General features: G+C 47.0%; 1 protein-coding gene across 2 annotated transcripts in view; it reads right to left on the bottom strand.

Annotated features, from left to right (window-relative positions):
* LOC115197113 (rap guanine nucleotide exchange factor-like 1) overlaps positions 1-13708 on the bottom strand; it is a 31204-nt gene that overhangs the window by 7575 nt on the left and 9921 nt on the right. The window contains exons 2-12 of one of the 2 annotated variants that reach the window (XM_029758305.1): positions 9720-9798; positions 6529-6679; positions 5713-5810; positions 3796-3911; positions 3351-3518; positions 2880-2977; positions 2536-2658; positions 2204-2382; positions 1930-2020; positions 1620-1670; positions 1308-1395 (exon numbers count right to left, since the gene is read on the bottom strand). In XM_029758305.1, the coding sequence (XP_029614165.1) occupies positions 1308-1395; positions 1620-1670; positions 1930-2020; positions 2204-2382; positions 2536-2658; positions 2880-2977; positions 3351-3518; positions 3796-3911; positions 5713-5810; positions 6529-6679; positions 9720-9798 (1242 nt within the window). The remainder of the gene's footprint in view (positions 1-1307; positions 1396-1619; positions 1671-1929; positions 2021-2203; positions 2383-2535; positions 2659-2879; positions 2978-3350; positions 3519-3795; positions 3912-5712; positions 5811-6528; positions 6680-9719; positions 9799-13708) is intronic. The other variant, XM_029758316.1, reaches the window with a different exon arrangement.

Here is a 13708-nt window from a genome sequence, read left to right as displayed (position 1 = left end):
GATCCAATACTTTGTTAATCTAAAAAAGATGAAATATCCCTTGCTATGATTTGATGAGAGAGAAGAGAAGAGGAGAGGAGAGGAGAGGAGAGGAGAGAGAGAGAGGAGAGAGAGAGGAGAGAGAGAGAAAGGAGTTGACACTCAAAGCAGGGTACATGGCAACGGTGGAGGGAGGGAGGTCAGGGTGGAAGGAGGAAGGAGGGGAGGGGGTAGAGCTCATTATGGAGCTGATCACCTGTGGAGGTGTGTGTTCTCGAAGCAGAGAAATTAATGCCACCTGGTTATGTTGATAGACAGGGTCCCCCATGCTGAGTTAAAAGGGTGTGCGTGGGAGAGAAAGGAAATGAAAGAGAGAAGGAGAGAGAAAACGTGCTTTTCTTAGATAATGAGGGACTTCTGTTGTGAAGTTGGAGCGGTAGGTTATGAAGTGCCTCGTGTGCCTCAAGCCTGTGTTCGTGTTGCGTGTGTGTGTGTGTGTGTGTGTGTGTGTGTGTTTGTGTGGTGTGAATATGCTGGATGTCTTTGTATGTCTGTATATGTAAGTGGATGACTGAATGCACAGCAGTCTTTATTCACTCCTCAAGAGGATGTAGAAATATGTTACATGTAGATGTTACATGAAACGAGTATGATCGTCACATACTTGCGTTGCCCAGCAGGGAGACAGCATGCTGAGCTTTGTGTGTGTGCAAGATGGAGGTAGCCTGAGCACCATTCTCTTCAGCTAACATTCCACTGCCATTCCAAATGACAAGGAGTAGCAAGGAGTGGAATGTTAGCTAAAGAGACTGGTAGCCAGGCTAGGGTTGAGGGAGATGGAGAGATTAACTATGGGTGTTAATTAGCAAGGCGGGGCTGAAAGGCTGCCTTCTAATCAGCATTGTGTGTGTGTGTGTGTGTGTGTCAGAGATGTTATGAGCTCACATCTGGACAACATCTTGGGGGTAGTGTGTGTGTGTGTGTGTGTTTGAGGGGGGTTGTAGAGGTTTGTGCCCCTGTTTTCAGCACCACACACACACACACACACACACAGTGTAGCGTTTCCTCAGCTGTGGTTTGTGTGTGTGTCCATGGCCAGAGAGAGACCCTGAGTAGCGGCCCGGCGTCACTTATGTAGTCTGTGGTTTGAGCCAATGGCAGCCTGTGTGGATGGGGTGTGTGAGAGGGTGTGTTTTGTATTAGTAAAGATGTATTTTTGTGGCGATGAACATATGCATTTGGGTAGTGGAGAGAGAGAGCTACACAGTGTTTGTGTGAATTTACTTGCTGTGTGTATAGTGTACAGTATGTGTGTATGTCTGTCTCACCTTTGAGCAGCAGCGGTGTAAAGGGGATGAGAGGGGGCCTGAGGCTGCCCATCAGGTCTCTGTACGACTTGTGGTTCCTGGATGGATCCTGAAAAACAACAACACCTTCACTCACTCACCCTTCACTAAATGTGCCTTTATAAATTAACCCGTAGCCACATACGGCTTGGGGTCATTTACTTTGAGGTCAGAAGACCTATTTTCTAATGGTTGACTGACAAATGGAACTGAGCCCAACCCTGATATACAGTAAGCCCATATTATAGGGACTTCATTAACTGTCCCCTTGGAGACCCCCGAACAGCCACTCACCGCAATGCTCTCAAACTGCTGGAACTGCTTCCTGAACTTCCCAGGTAGGCCCTGCCACAAACAAATAGTCCCCAGAGTTATAAACAAATCCCTACGCCAGTGTGTTTGCTGACGTGTCAGCCTTAAGTCAACATGCACAGTCTGCATAGAGGGGTATGTATCATAGGAGTTGGTGGCACCTTAATTGGGGAGGACAGGCCTGTGGTAATGGCAGGAGTGGAATTGTATCAAATACATCATTCTATTTACTCCGTTCCAGCCATTATTTGCTGTCCTCCCCTCAGCAGCCTCTGGTGTGTGTGTGTTTTACCTCCCAGGTGAGGCGAAGGCGGCTGACTGCAGGGTTGTCCAACCCCAGAACAACAGCTAGGAAGGACAGCAGGTCCTGCTGCTGCTTACACCTGGAGCACATACACACATATGTTAGATAAGACTAGACAATAACACACACTTCACTATAAACTAACGCAATAAAACACACTGCTAGGAATGATCAAATAATAACACTACTTGGCACTATTATTGTGGCCACACACACACACCATTAAAACGCATATCATCAATACAGCACACCCAGAACTCACAGAGCTGCGATCTTGATGAACTTGCGGAGGAGCTGCACCCTCTTGGGCAGCGACTGGCACTGCAGGATCTCGGTGGCGACCCAATGCTGCACCTCGCTGCATCGCTGCAGTACCAGCTCAAGGTTGAGGGGGCGCCAGCGAGCCTGCTCGCCGTGGAACACATAGCACACAAACTCCACCTGGACATACCAATGAAGAAACGTACAATAAGTCTACAGCATCAAAAATGTAGGTAGACCACACACAGCATAAGTCCTTATCATGGAGAATTTTTTTTTGCAATTATTTGGCAGAGGTTCCGCCCAGTACTATCAGCTCCACCAATCACTGACCTCATGCACACAGCTGAAGAGCTCCCAGTCAAACACCACCAGCTGAGTGGCTACCTCCTCAGCACTCATGTCATGGAGTTTACTGTCGCCGGGCGACCAGTGGATCTCCTCAGGTAAGGGAAGCTAAAGAGAGGAAAAAAAAAAAAAAAAAAAAGTCTTAGCAGAGAAGCTTTGGACTAAAGCATCTTCATTGTTTCATCTCGTTAGCATGTTTTTGATAACTTTATGAGAACAATAATGACTCAAATGTAAACAATGTTGTTTAGAGCTATCCAAAATGGCCACCAGCCAGGGCTTTTTATTCCTCTCCATTGTTAAGTGCTGACTCGTGCTCTAGGACTCACCAGGCTCTCCAGCTCGGAGGGCTCGCAGGCAAACAGGTGAGTGTTGACTCCCAGGGTGGTGAAGACCGCCTCGTCGCTAGGCCGGAAAGCGGTCTTCTCTGAGAACACAACAACACAGATGAGCCCACACATCAGCACACACGCAATGGATTAGTAAAGATTCCAGCAACACATAACAAAAAGCACACAGATGCACGCCAGAACATCAACAAACTGTTTTCATCTCCATAGAGTCAAATCACTTTGGCAGCTTAGCTCCAAGCAGTGGTGGGTAGTCATTTGTGGATTTAAATCTAAACCTCTTTGTGGATGTAAGCATCGTTGTTCAAACAATCATGTCAAAGCTTGCATTGTCTGATTGGGTGTTGCTGTGTTTTTTTCCTGCAGAACGCCAATCAAAAGTAGGCATGGCGAGAAGTAATCGTAGGTTTAAAGTATACAGTATCTGTGTGTGTGTGTGGGTGGTCCTACCCCCGGCGGAGGTGACAGCCACCAGCAGCAGGTTGCCAGGTTGGGTTGGCTGGTCTTCGCTGTACTGCAGCTTCTCCCTGACTAGCGCCAGGATCTCCCCCACACGGCACGACAGACGGCTGCGGATCGTCACGTACGAGTGGTCCGGCGTGTACACCCTGCAAAAGACTGCGCGCACACACACACACACACACAGCCTTTTTAACTTCACCCACATGGCTCTAGTGTGTACAACATCTGTCCCATACCCTCATATCGGTTGGCCTATATCTGAACACCTTAAAAGGAAAATACCACTCAAAAACAATCTTTGGGTATTTTTTTTTCTTCATTAGTCCACTGTTGATACAGTCCCAAAATGTTTTGCATGTGAGATATTACATTTTTTAAAGATATAGAACTTTCAAAATACAGAAAGTGTCACAGTATGATGCGTCTCACTCACTCTCATCTGAGCCCCGGAAGGCCTCTCTGGGCTGCAGACAGGCATCGATGCGACGGAAGTGGCGGAAAAGAGGACGGACCTGCTTCTTCCGAATCTCCTTGTCCTCCTCTGAGCTGCTTAGAGAAACACAGTAGACGGTCTGTCAGTCTATGCATCCTTTCAAAGGCAGCTAGTTTTTAATTGGGTGTGACGGCTTGTGTGCTGCAGTGGGATGGATCCAAAAGGTCTGTATGTACCGTCGCCTGCAAGTAAGTAGATTGTAATTAATAGGGGCCAGAGTTCTTCCTTACAAGGTCAGGGGAAACTCCTAGCCCTATTTATAGGGGAAGGCACCACAACGTGTTAGATAAGCCAGTGTGAGCTAGGAGGCTAAAGGAGAAACCAAGGCCATTAAAACAACTTACAGTGGCTTGCGAAAGTATTCACCCCCCTTGGCATTTTTTTTATTTTGTTGCCTTACATCCTGGAATTAAAATAGATTTTTGGGGGGGTTTGTATCATTTCATTTACACAACATGCCTACAATTTTGAAGATGCTAAATATTTTTTCTTGTGAAACAAACAAGAAATAAAACAAGAAAGAAACTGAAAACTTGAGCGTGCATAACTATTTACCCCTCCCAAAGTCAATACTTTGTAGGGCCACCTTTTGCAGCAATTACAGCTGCAAGTCTCTTGGGGTATGTCTCTATAAGATTGGCACATCTAGCAACTGGGATTTTTCCCCATTTTTCAAGGCAAAACTGCTACAGCTCCTTCAAGTTGGATGGGTTCCACTTGTGTCCAGCAATCTAAGTCATACAACAGATTCTCAATTGGATGAGGTCTGGGCTTTGACTAGGCCATTCCAAGACATTTAAAATGTTTCCCCTTAAACCACTCGAGTGTTGCTTTAGCAGTATGCTTAGGGTCATTGTCCTGCTGGAAGGTGAACCACCATCCCAAATCTCTGGAAGACAAACAGATTTGTTTATTTCTTTCTTTAAGCAATGGCTTTTTTTCTGGCCACTCTTCCATAAAGCTCTGTGGAGTGTACGGCTTAAAGTGGTCCTATGGACAGATACTCCAATCTCAGCTGTGGAGCTTTACAGCTCCTTCAGGGTCACCTTTGGGCTCTTTGTTGCCTCTCTGATTAATGCCCTCCTTGCCTAGTCTGAGTCTTGGCAGGTTTGTTGTGATGCCATATTCTTTCCATTTTTTAATAATGGATTTAAATGGTGCTCCGTGGGATGTTCAGCGTTTCGGATAGTTCTGTAGTTCTCCACAACTTTGTCCCTGACCTGTTTGGAGAGCTCCTTGGTCTTCATGGCATCGCTTGCTTGGTGGTGCCCCTTGCTTAGTGGTGTTGCAGACTCTGGGGCCTTTCAGAACAGGTGTATATATACTGAGATCATGTGACAGATCATGTGGCACTTAGATTGCACACAGGTGGACTTTATTTAACTTACTATGTGACTTCTGAAGGTAATTGGTTGCACCAGATCTTATTTAGGGGCTTCATAGCAAAGGGGGTGAATACATAAGCACGCACCACTGTAACTGTTTTTACATTTTTTTTTTCATTTCACTTCACCAATTTGGACTATTTTGTGTATGTCAATTACATGAAATCTAAATAATAATCCATTTAAATTACAGGTTGTAAGGCAACAAAATAGGAGAAACGCCAAGGGGGATGAATACTTTTGCAAGGCACTGTATTACACTAATTAACAGTGATTGTTAAACTTGTGAGATTAAAAAGGCGTTCAGACTAAACCAAGAGGAGTGGCACAGCAAAATCCAGCTGCAATGCCTTTCACAGCCCCGGAACACCAGAAAAGCTGTCCCTAGCAGACTGGTGCTAAAAGGCAAGACTGTGGGCTCGGTGTGTGTACATGTGCGTGTGTATCTGGCTGGGATGGACGTGTGACTTACGGGCATTGGAGGATCTCGGTCCAGCGCTGAAGCTTCAGCACGTCTTCCACGAGCTCAGGGAACTGACTGAGTTCTTGGACTGCACATAGATATAGCTCCTGAAGCAGAGGAGAGAAATTACATTCAGAGAGGGAGTGCACTTTGTGCCTCTGTCTGTGTGTGCTCGTTTGTGTCTACCAGCACTGTGTGGGCAGTTGCAGTTCGTCACAAGATGTGCTGCTAGACAGACTGCATCTGCAGTATTCCAGAAAGAAAGGAGAGACGGAGAGGGAGAGAAATAAAGCGAGACAGAACACTAGAGAGATAGGTAGACGACAGTGGAGACAGAACAGAGCGGTGGTAGAGGCCAAGGGGTCTGTGTGAAAGAAACTGACAGAGATGTGTTTTTAATGTGAATATAGAAGGAAAAGGTAGAAGCGCCCAAAAGCCTCACTTCCCAAGGTGTGCTCAGCTGAGTCAGTTCCGTCACTATGACAACCTGGGCGGCCCTAACAGGCTGCTGCCAGAATCAACACTCCACACAGCTCCCACCCAGAGAGAACACCACAGCACACGGCCTTGATGCCAGGCTGCTTGGATGGAAGAGCAGGTGTGTGCGCTTGTAAAGTGTGTGTTTAACACTTACAAATCGTTAGATCTCACACCATCGTCCTGCAGGATGGCTATTGTGTGTGTGGGTGGTGCATCTGTGCACACTCGTGTGTGTGTGTGTGTGTGTGTGTGTGTGTGTGTGTGTGTGTGTGTGTGTGTGTGTGTGTGTAAACACACATACATACATACATACATACATGTTCCATGTGTGTGCTGGACCAGTACCTTGGGGAAGCTGTTGGACCTCTCGCCCTCTTCCTGCAGCAGTTCTCTGTAGGTGTCCAGGTAGCGGAAGGCAACACTCAGCACAGCCTGCTTCCTCTCTGCCCCGTCCCAGCTGGGCCAGCCCTCCCCTGCCTTCCCCTCAACACCAAATCTGAACCAAGAGTCAAGGAGAAACGCCACAGAGACAGACAGAGAACATCTACTGATGGCTGTCATTAGGAGATTGATATTGACCGTGGAAGAATCATTTGGAGAAAGCTATTTTCTAGTACTTGTTTACTATACACACCAAAATGATTTGTCATACTAGCACCGATGATACTCTTTGTAATTACATCATAGTTGCACAACATCGGTTGTGAATACCTTCACACACACCACACTAACAGAAGGCACACATTAAAATGACCACTCACACAGACACATGCAGACACTCAGAAACATCCTGTAGAAAGGCAACTCAGCTCGCTGAAACACAACAGCTGGAGAACCATGGTCACCTGACACGCAGATGGAAAAACACAGTATTTCAGTGCAGTGTTCAGAGTCAAACAAGCAACTAGTAATTACAGCTTAGCCAGAGCAGAGCAGAGAGCCGTGTGGTGAAGGCTCTGACACACCCATCATTGCCCACACACACACACTCTCTCCTCTTTCCTCCAGCTCCCAGCACAACAGGAGGAGGAGAGCATCTTAGCAAATAAAGCAGTAAAGAGTTTGAAGAGCTCTGCACAGTGCAGCACAGTCTTTCCACCAGAATTAGTGTGATATTTGGATTGAGGTACGCCATCATGCGTCTGTGTTGGACTCACCACCAAAGAGTAGTCATACGTGCGCACGCATGCGCACACACACACACACACGGGGACACCTGACATCCTATTCTAAATATAAAAAGGGGACTACCCATCTGAGTTCATGGCTAAACTGAAGGGGGACTATCCCTGACACCCTCCTCTATTTCAGACCACAATCCAAGTCCACCACAGGCCTGTGACCTACAAACTCACACACTGAACAGTATTTACCAATGCCATGGATGACAGTCCAGATCTAGTAATTCTATATCTATGATCCCCTGTTCACCTAATTCTCCCAGCTCCAGAAACAGCAACCTAACCCTAAGGCCAGCTGCTGGGTTTATATTGCACTCCAGTTTCTAATTCTCTCGGTTCTGTTCAATTGGGTTGTGTTCTATTGCTGGTGTGGGAGTTTGGCCCCAGCCCCCACAGTGGCAAGGGGTCCCCACTGGGCTCTTCAACATAGCCGGGGTTCTGGGCTTTGATCGCTCAGCCACTACAAGTGTAGTGTGTATGTGTCTTTAGAGTGTGTGTGAAGGGGCTGGGAAGAGTTGCTCAGGGAGAGTGAAGTAAAGGGAAGAATTCTCAGTTTTCCTAATGGAATTGGAGGTAGCTTTTGTTTTCATTTCCAGAAGGAAGCCAAACACGTTTCCACAAAAAAAGATCTGATTAGGGCCAGGGAGACTGAGGGAGAGGTGTGGATGGAGAGAAGAGAAGAGAAGAGAGAGAGACAGCGGGAGGGAGGAGGAGAGGGTTAAGAGGTACAGTGGAGAACAGGCTGGATCATTGATCATTTGTAAGAACACCCCTCTCCATACTCCCCACACACACTGGGGCGTCCCACTAGGGCCCAGACAAGCTGCAATAAGGGCAGCGAGGCATGCGGACGGTCTTTCCCAGAATGCCTTTGTGTTGCAGTATCCGTCGAGACGCCCATTGTCGTCTGGAGGGCCGCTCAGGCCTCTAAAACACACACAGCCAGGGTCTTCAGTGAGGGAATGTAGGTCAGACACACTGAACGGGGGTTCTGGGATAAAAGGGGGGTGTAGTGTCTGTCCACACTCTTAACAAAACGCACAGACCGACACTATCCCTTACACACAGACTCACAAACGCACAGACACATAATATCTGGTGGAATACATACCGTCTCATCACTAAAGATGAATGTCTTCACTTACAGTACATACACCCTTCAAAAAAAGCAACCTATTGTAATGGGGGGAAAGGAAGATTCTAAAGCCAGAAATAGGCAGGATAATATCATTGCTCTAAATATGTTCATTGTAGATAGGCAGAAGCCGAACATTACATTTACATTTTAGTCATTTAGCAGACGCTCTTATCCAGAGCGACTTACAGTAGTGAATGCATACATTTTTTTTTTTTTTTTTTTTTTTGTACTGGCCCCCCGTGGGAGTCGAACCCACAACCCTGGCGTTGCACACACCATGCTGGCGTTGCAAACACCATGCTCTACCAACTGAGCCACAGGGAAGGCTAATATCATATCTATTGGTCCACTGTAGTGTAATAATATGGAAAACGGAGTTAGCCACTAGGCAGACGTTAAGTAGCAGTGTGGCTCATTGCCAATGAATGCACTACTACTGCGACCCAAATCCCAGCTCTGTGTCGGGGAATGTTGCTCAACTTTACTGAACCCCCTGTGGTGGTGCCAAAACAGAAACACTGTTCCTTGGCTTGGTGCAGACGGGAGCCAGTGGAGTTGTTGTTACTAAGGAGTTTTCGGTTCTTAAGCCTTTGGTCGAGTGCTCCTGCCAAGTTACGAGCAACAGCACTGGATAATCTTACTCAAATTGAGCGTCGGCCTGACTGAGTAGCCTAATATTGCTTTGATACTGTAGAAATATCAATATTCATAAAGAATGATTTTAATTATTATTATTTTTTTTTTTTTTTTTTTTTTTTTTTTTTTTTTAAATCGGCTAATTTGCAAGAGATTTTATTTGAACACTGCATGTTCCATGAAAAACAGCCCTTGCTTTTAACACAGTGAATATCGTATGCTAGGCTACTTAACATGTCGCTTCAAATGACAAAAAGGACCCTTTCTAAAGCACAAAAACATGTTGTCCATGTCCAAATAGGTGTCAAGGCTAGTTCAGTGCCATTGTTTATATTAGCCTAGCGAAGTAGCGGCGTTGAACAAAACAGCATTATCTTGGCGCTAACGAGCACTCGGACAGGAAACCAGAAGTGGGCCACCCTCGCGTGGCAGATGGGGGGTGCTCGGCCCGAGTCTTCCTGCATCCCAGTTCTTCCTGGGGATGTCTGGGAAGGGTGCGCAGGTGTGTGTGTGTGTGTGTGTGTGTTTACACATTGGGGCTCCCAGGCTAGGCCAGGAAGGAAAGGGAAGGTAAAGGATACTGCTGGAGTAGAACCTGCTGGAACCTGTCTGATGCCAGGAAAATGGGGTGTGTCAACATGAAGTCATCCAGGAGTGTTTCTGTGGAAACGAGAGAGAGAGAAGAAAATAGGCAGGAAAAGAGAGCGAGAGAAAGGGATTATGAAGAGGGAATATTGGAAGAGGAAGAGAGTGGGAGAGAGAGAAAAGCATGTTAATTATGCATGGCTGTGCTTTCACAGCCGTTGCAGCTGTAGCTCCACTGTACTTGTTTAACCGGTCATGCCTCAAAAGCTCTAATTTGATTATTTTGTCAGAGATAAAAACGGGTGTCTGAAATCCCTTAACGTCACCTTTGTCTGCTGTTAAATCCCTGGCCCCGGCGCAGCGCGGGGGCTTCTGCCACTGGGCTAAGATAAATCCTGTCTCAGTGAAACCGTCACCTGGTCCTCTGTGCTCCAATTCAGTCTGCAGTCTATAGCGCTACACCAGAGGGGAGGCAATGTGGTGGCCTCTATTTATAAACCCCGACTAGGAGTCGCGGACCGACTGGACTGCGGTTAAAGTCGCCCCAATCCCACTAAATCAGATGAGATTTCAATGACTCGTGCTGTGTTATTACTATTTCAAATGACAACAAATGAGGCGGATGAAATTGGAAAGTGGAGGCCCATTTCCTCTCTGGTTAGGGGAAGTTGTTATTTTGGACCAGCGGTAGACGGAGTGTGGAGGGATTGTTACCGGTGACATGCGATTGTGACAGGATAGACTTTCCCTAGTTTACTGCTGGTGTTATGGGGATAAGCAGGCTAGTGGATACCTAACCTCACAGGGTCAGACATATGGGATAAAAGTGTTGTATTTTACAGACAGGTATTAACACACTGATCATCAACAAGACACCACACACACACACACACACACACACACACACACACACACACACACACACACTAGGGGTGTGAGGATGTTGACAATGTAGGCCTGCAGATGTCTCTGTTCGGGATATGTTAAAAAAATAAAAAGGGGGAAAAAAGGTTTTTATGAAAATTACTAGAAGCTGCGACAGAAAAGAGTGGCGCCTCAAATTCCATTACCCAGAGTACATCATTAAGAGAGCACTCACTAGCCGTGCTAATCAAACCGCCCCCCATGCTCGATCCCAGACTGAGACAGCCACAAACGGAACCCACTGACCTCTGAGGGTGTATGTGTGTGCGCCTGTGACAGAATTTGGCACACGTTGGAGCGGGGCTGGGACAGTGGAATGGCAATACCTGCTCTGAATTCATAAAGCGTAGAAAGCATGGAGGTGTAGGCTGTCCCTGTTCGATCACTACTAGATTAAGACCTGTTCAGACCGCTCTTCCTCCTGGCAATTCTAACCGAATCCTTCATATTTCAACAGGAACGAAAGACAAATACTGTGTGACATTGGATATAATGAATCATTTCAGAAGCAATTCTCTGCATGTGATTCTATTTCTAGAGTCTATGCATCGCGCTTGATTGTAATAGAGGCTTCTGATCCACTCACTGCCTAAAGTATCCACTACATATGGAAATTATGCTCTTCCAATGAATGTAATATATGGTGTCGGTGTCCAAGTGTGGATGACATTTAATGATGTATTGTGTGTTCGACTGTGCATGCTAGCGTGTGTGTCTGTGTGTGTGCGCGCGTGTGTGTGTGTGTTCATAAGTGCTAGTTTGTGTGTCTGTAGTCTTTGCGTGCTGCAGCGAGTGAGTCCACGTATTTGTCGACCTCTTGGCAGTACTGGTTTCCCCACAGTTGCCTGGGAGATGCCACGTTGAGTGGCTGCAGTGAGACTGAGCCCAGAAAGAGAGAGAGGGAGGGAGAGGGAGTGGAAGAGCAGCAAAAAGATGAGCAGAGGAAGCAAACAGAACAATATGAAAGTCGGAACAGACAGGCAAAGCAAAGAGAGAGAGGAGAAGAAAGAGAGAGCGCGAGAGAGAGTGCGAACGTGGGTGGCGGAGGAGAAACAAATGGGATGCAAAGGAGAGAGAACCAGAGGAAAGAGAGGAGTGTGCACGAGAAAGAGAGAATAAGAGAAGTGAGTGGGTGAGTGAGGAAGAGGGGTGAAGGGACGTAGGTCTCAATCATCTTCCCCATCATTATTCCCCTGGAGCTGTGTATGTGACCAGAGGAAAATAAGCACATCCTTTCAACTCCATACCTGCAAAGGAACAGCAGGGCGCTACAGAGCTAGCTATGAAGTGCAGTATGGCAGATGAGACCATAGAAACAAATAGCATAGAGAGGACACATTCCTTGTTTGTTTCATGTGGCGCTTACACTCTGAAGTCTCATAGTAAGAGGCCAGCATAGATCTGAATGTAAGAGAACTCATGTTTGACTCATCCAACATGGCTGCTGGGCTCTCGGGCAGGTTGCCACTGTTTCGTTGGTGATGTCTGTTCAGTTCATTCATGTTCTAGATGAGGGGGAAGACCCATTTTGACAGGCTCTTGGATCCACACAGTGGTAACAGAGAGAGATGGCCACTGATAATCTCCCTGCTCCTCTGTCAAACTCTTTAACACGGTGTGTCCAACTTCCACGGCAGAGAGAAAAATAGCATGTGCTGAAGATGGAATCGGCGCACGTAACAGGGTGGATAGACGGTTTCCCCTCTCGCCAAAGCCTGCGCACTCGCCTTCTCTCCTCCCACCACGCATTTTGCTGAAGCTTAAAGTGCAGAAAAATCTCTGGCTGAGATTAGAATTGAGCACACTGCTCCACATGACAGGAGTGGGAGAGGAGCACAAATCCAACTCCCACATAAACACAGACGCAAAACACACACGCCCAGAATCTCAAACATGTGCACCCCCACGCACACGTTATACATGCACACATAAACGTGCATGCTTGCGCATTCATGCAGAGGTAGATTATTTCAAAATGGACACCACACATGCATGCGCGTACATATAAACTCAACTAATTTACAGATGACAGACTCTCTCATTCAAACACCTGTGCATAAACAGAAAGAGAAAAAGAAAACTCCCTCCATGCAATGCCCCCCCAACTCCCTCCATGCAATGCCCCCCCAACTCCCTCCATGCAATGCCCCCACAATGCATCCAAACGGAAAGAGGGCTGTGGTGGGAGGTAGTGGGAGGTGGTGGGGGGAGGGGGGTGAAGGCCATGCATGCCTTGAAGTACACCCTATCCCCCTTTCTCTCTGGCCCTGCAGGAAGCACAACGGCTGGGAGGGGAGGAGTGCACACTCCCTTCAGGGGTGGAAAATGGCAGGATGGAGAGATGGAAGGAGATTGTGGTTCAAGTCACAGCTGTGGACCACCTCATACCAAAGGGGGAGTAGTTTTAGAATCATAACACGAGGTCTGGAGACCGCTCACAAACCAGCAGCTGTACATGTGGTTTGGATCTGAACCAGTGGTACTGATTCAAAAACAAGATATTTACTCCGGAGGTGCTGACCTGTTGCACCCTCTACAACCACTGTGACCCTGCTGGTCCTTAATGGCCATGTACTCTTATCATCTCCACCCGGCACAGCCAGAAGAGGACTGGCCACCCCTCGGAGCCTGGTTCCTCTCTAGGTTTCTTCCTATGTTCCTGCCTTTCTAGAGAGTTTTTCATAGCCACCGTGCTTCTACATCTGCATTGCTTGCCGTTTGGGGTTTCAGGCTGGGTTTCTGTATAGCACTTTGTGACATCTGCTGTTGTAAAAAAGGGCTTTATAAATACATTTGATTTAATATTGGAGAGACAAAAGCAGATTTCAGCCCATCCCTAGCTACTAACTGAACTAGTCTGGTATGCAGTTATATAAAACTGTGATGCTTATCCCGTTTCTATGGTGACCTCTTTTTGATTGTACTCTACCTTACTATGCGCACACACACCCTCAGCTCTCTCTTAAGTGTTTGGGTTTCAGCAAGAAGCGTTCAGATGGAGAGGTAGAGCGTGTGTGTGTGGGCGAGTTTGTATGTGTACTCTCTGCATCTGCCTGTTGGC

This window comes from Salmo trutta, chromosome 1 (assembly GCF_901001165.1).
Source record: "Salmo trutta chromosome 1, fSalTru1.1, whole genome shotgun sequence".
Taxonomy (NCBI): domain Eukaryota; kingdom Metazoa; phylum Chordata; class Actinopteri; order Salmoniformes; family Salmonidae; genus Salmo; species Salmo trutta.
This window is presented reverse-complemented; position numbering and strand designations above follow the sequence as displayed.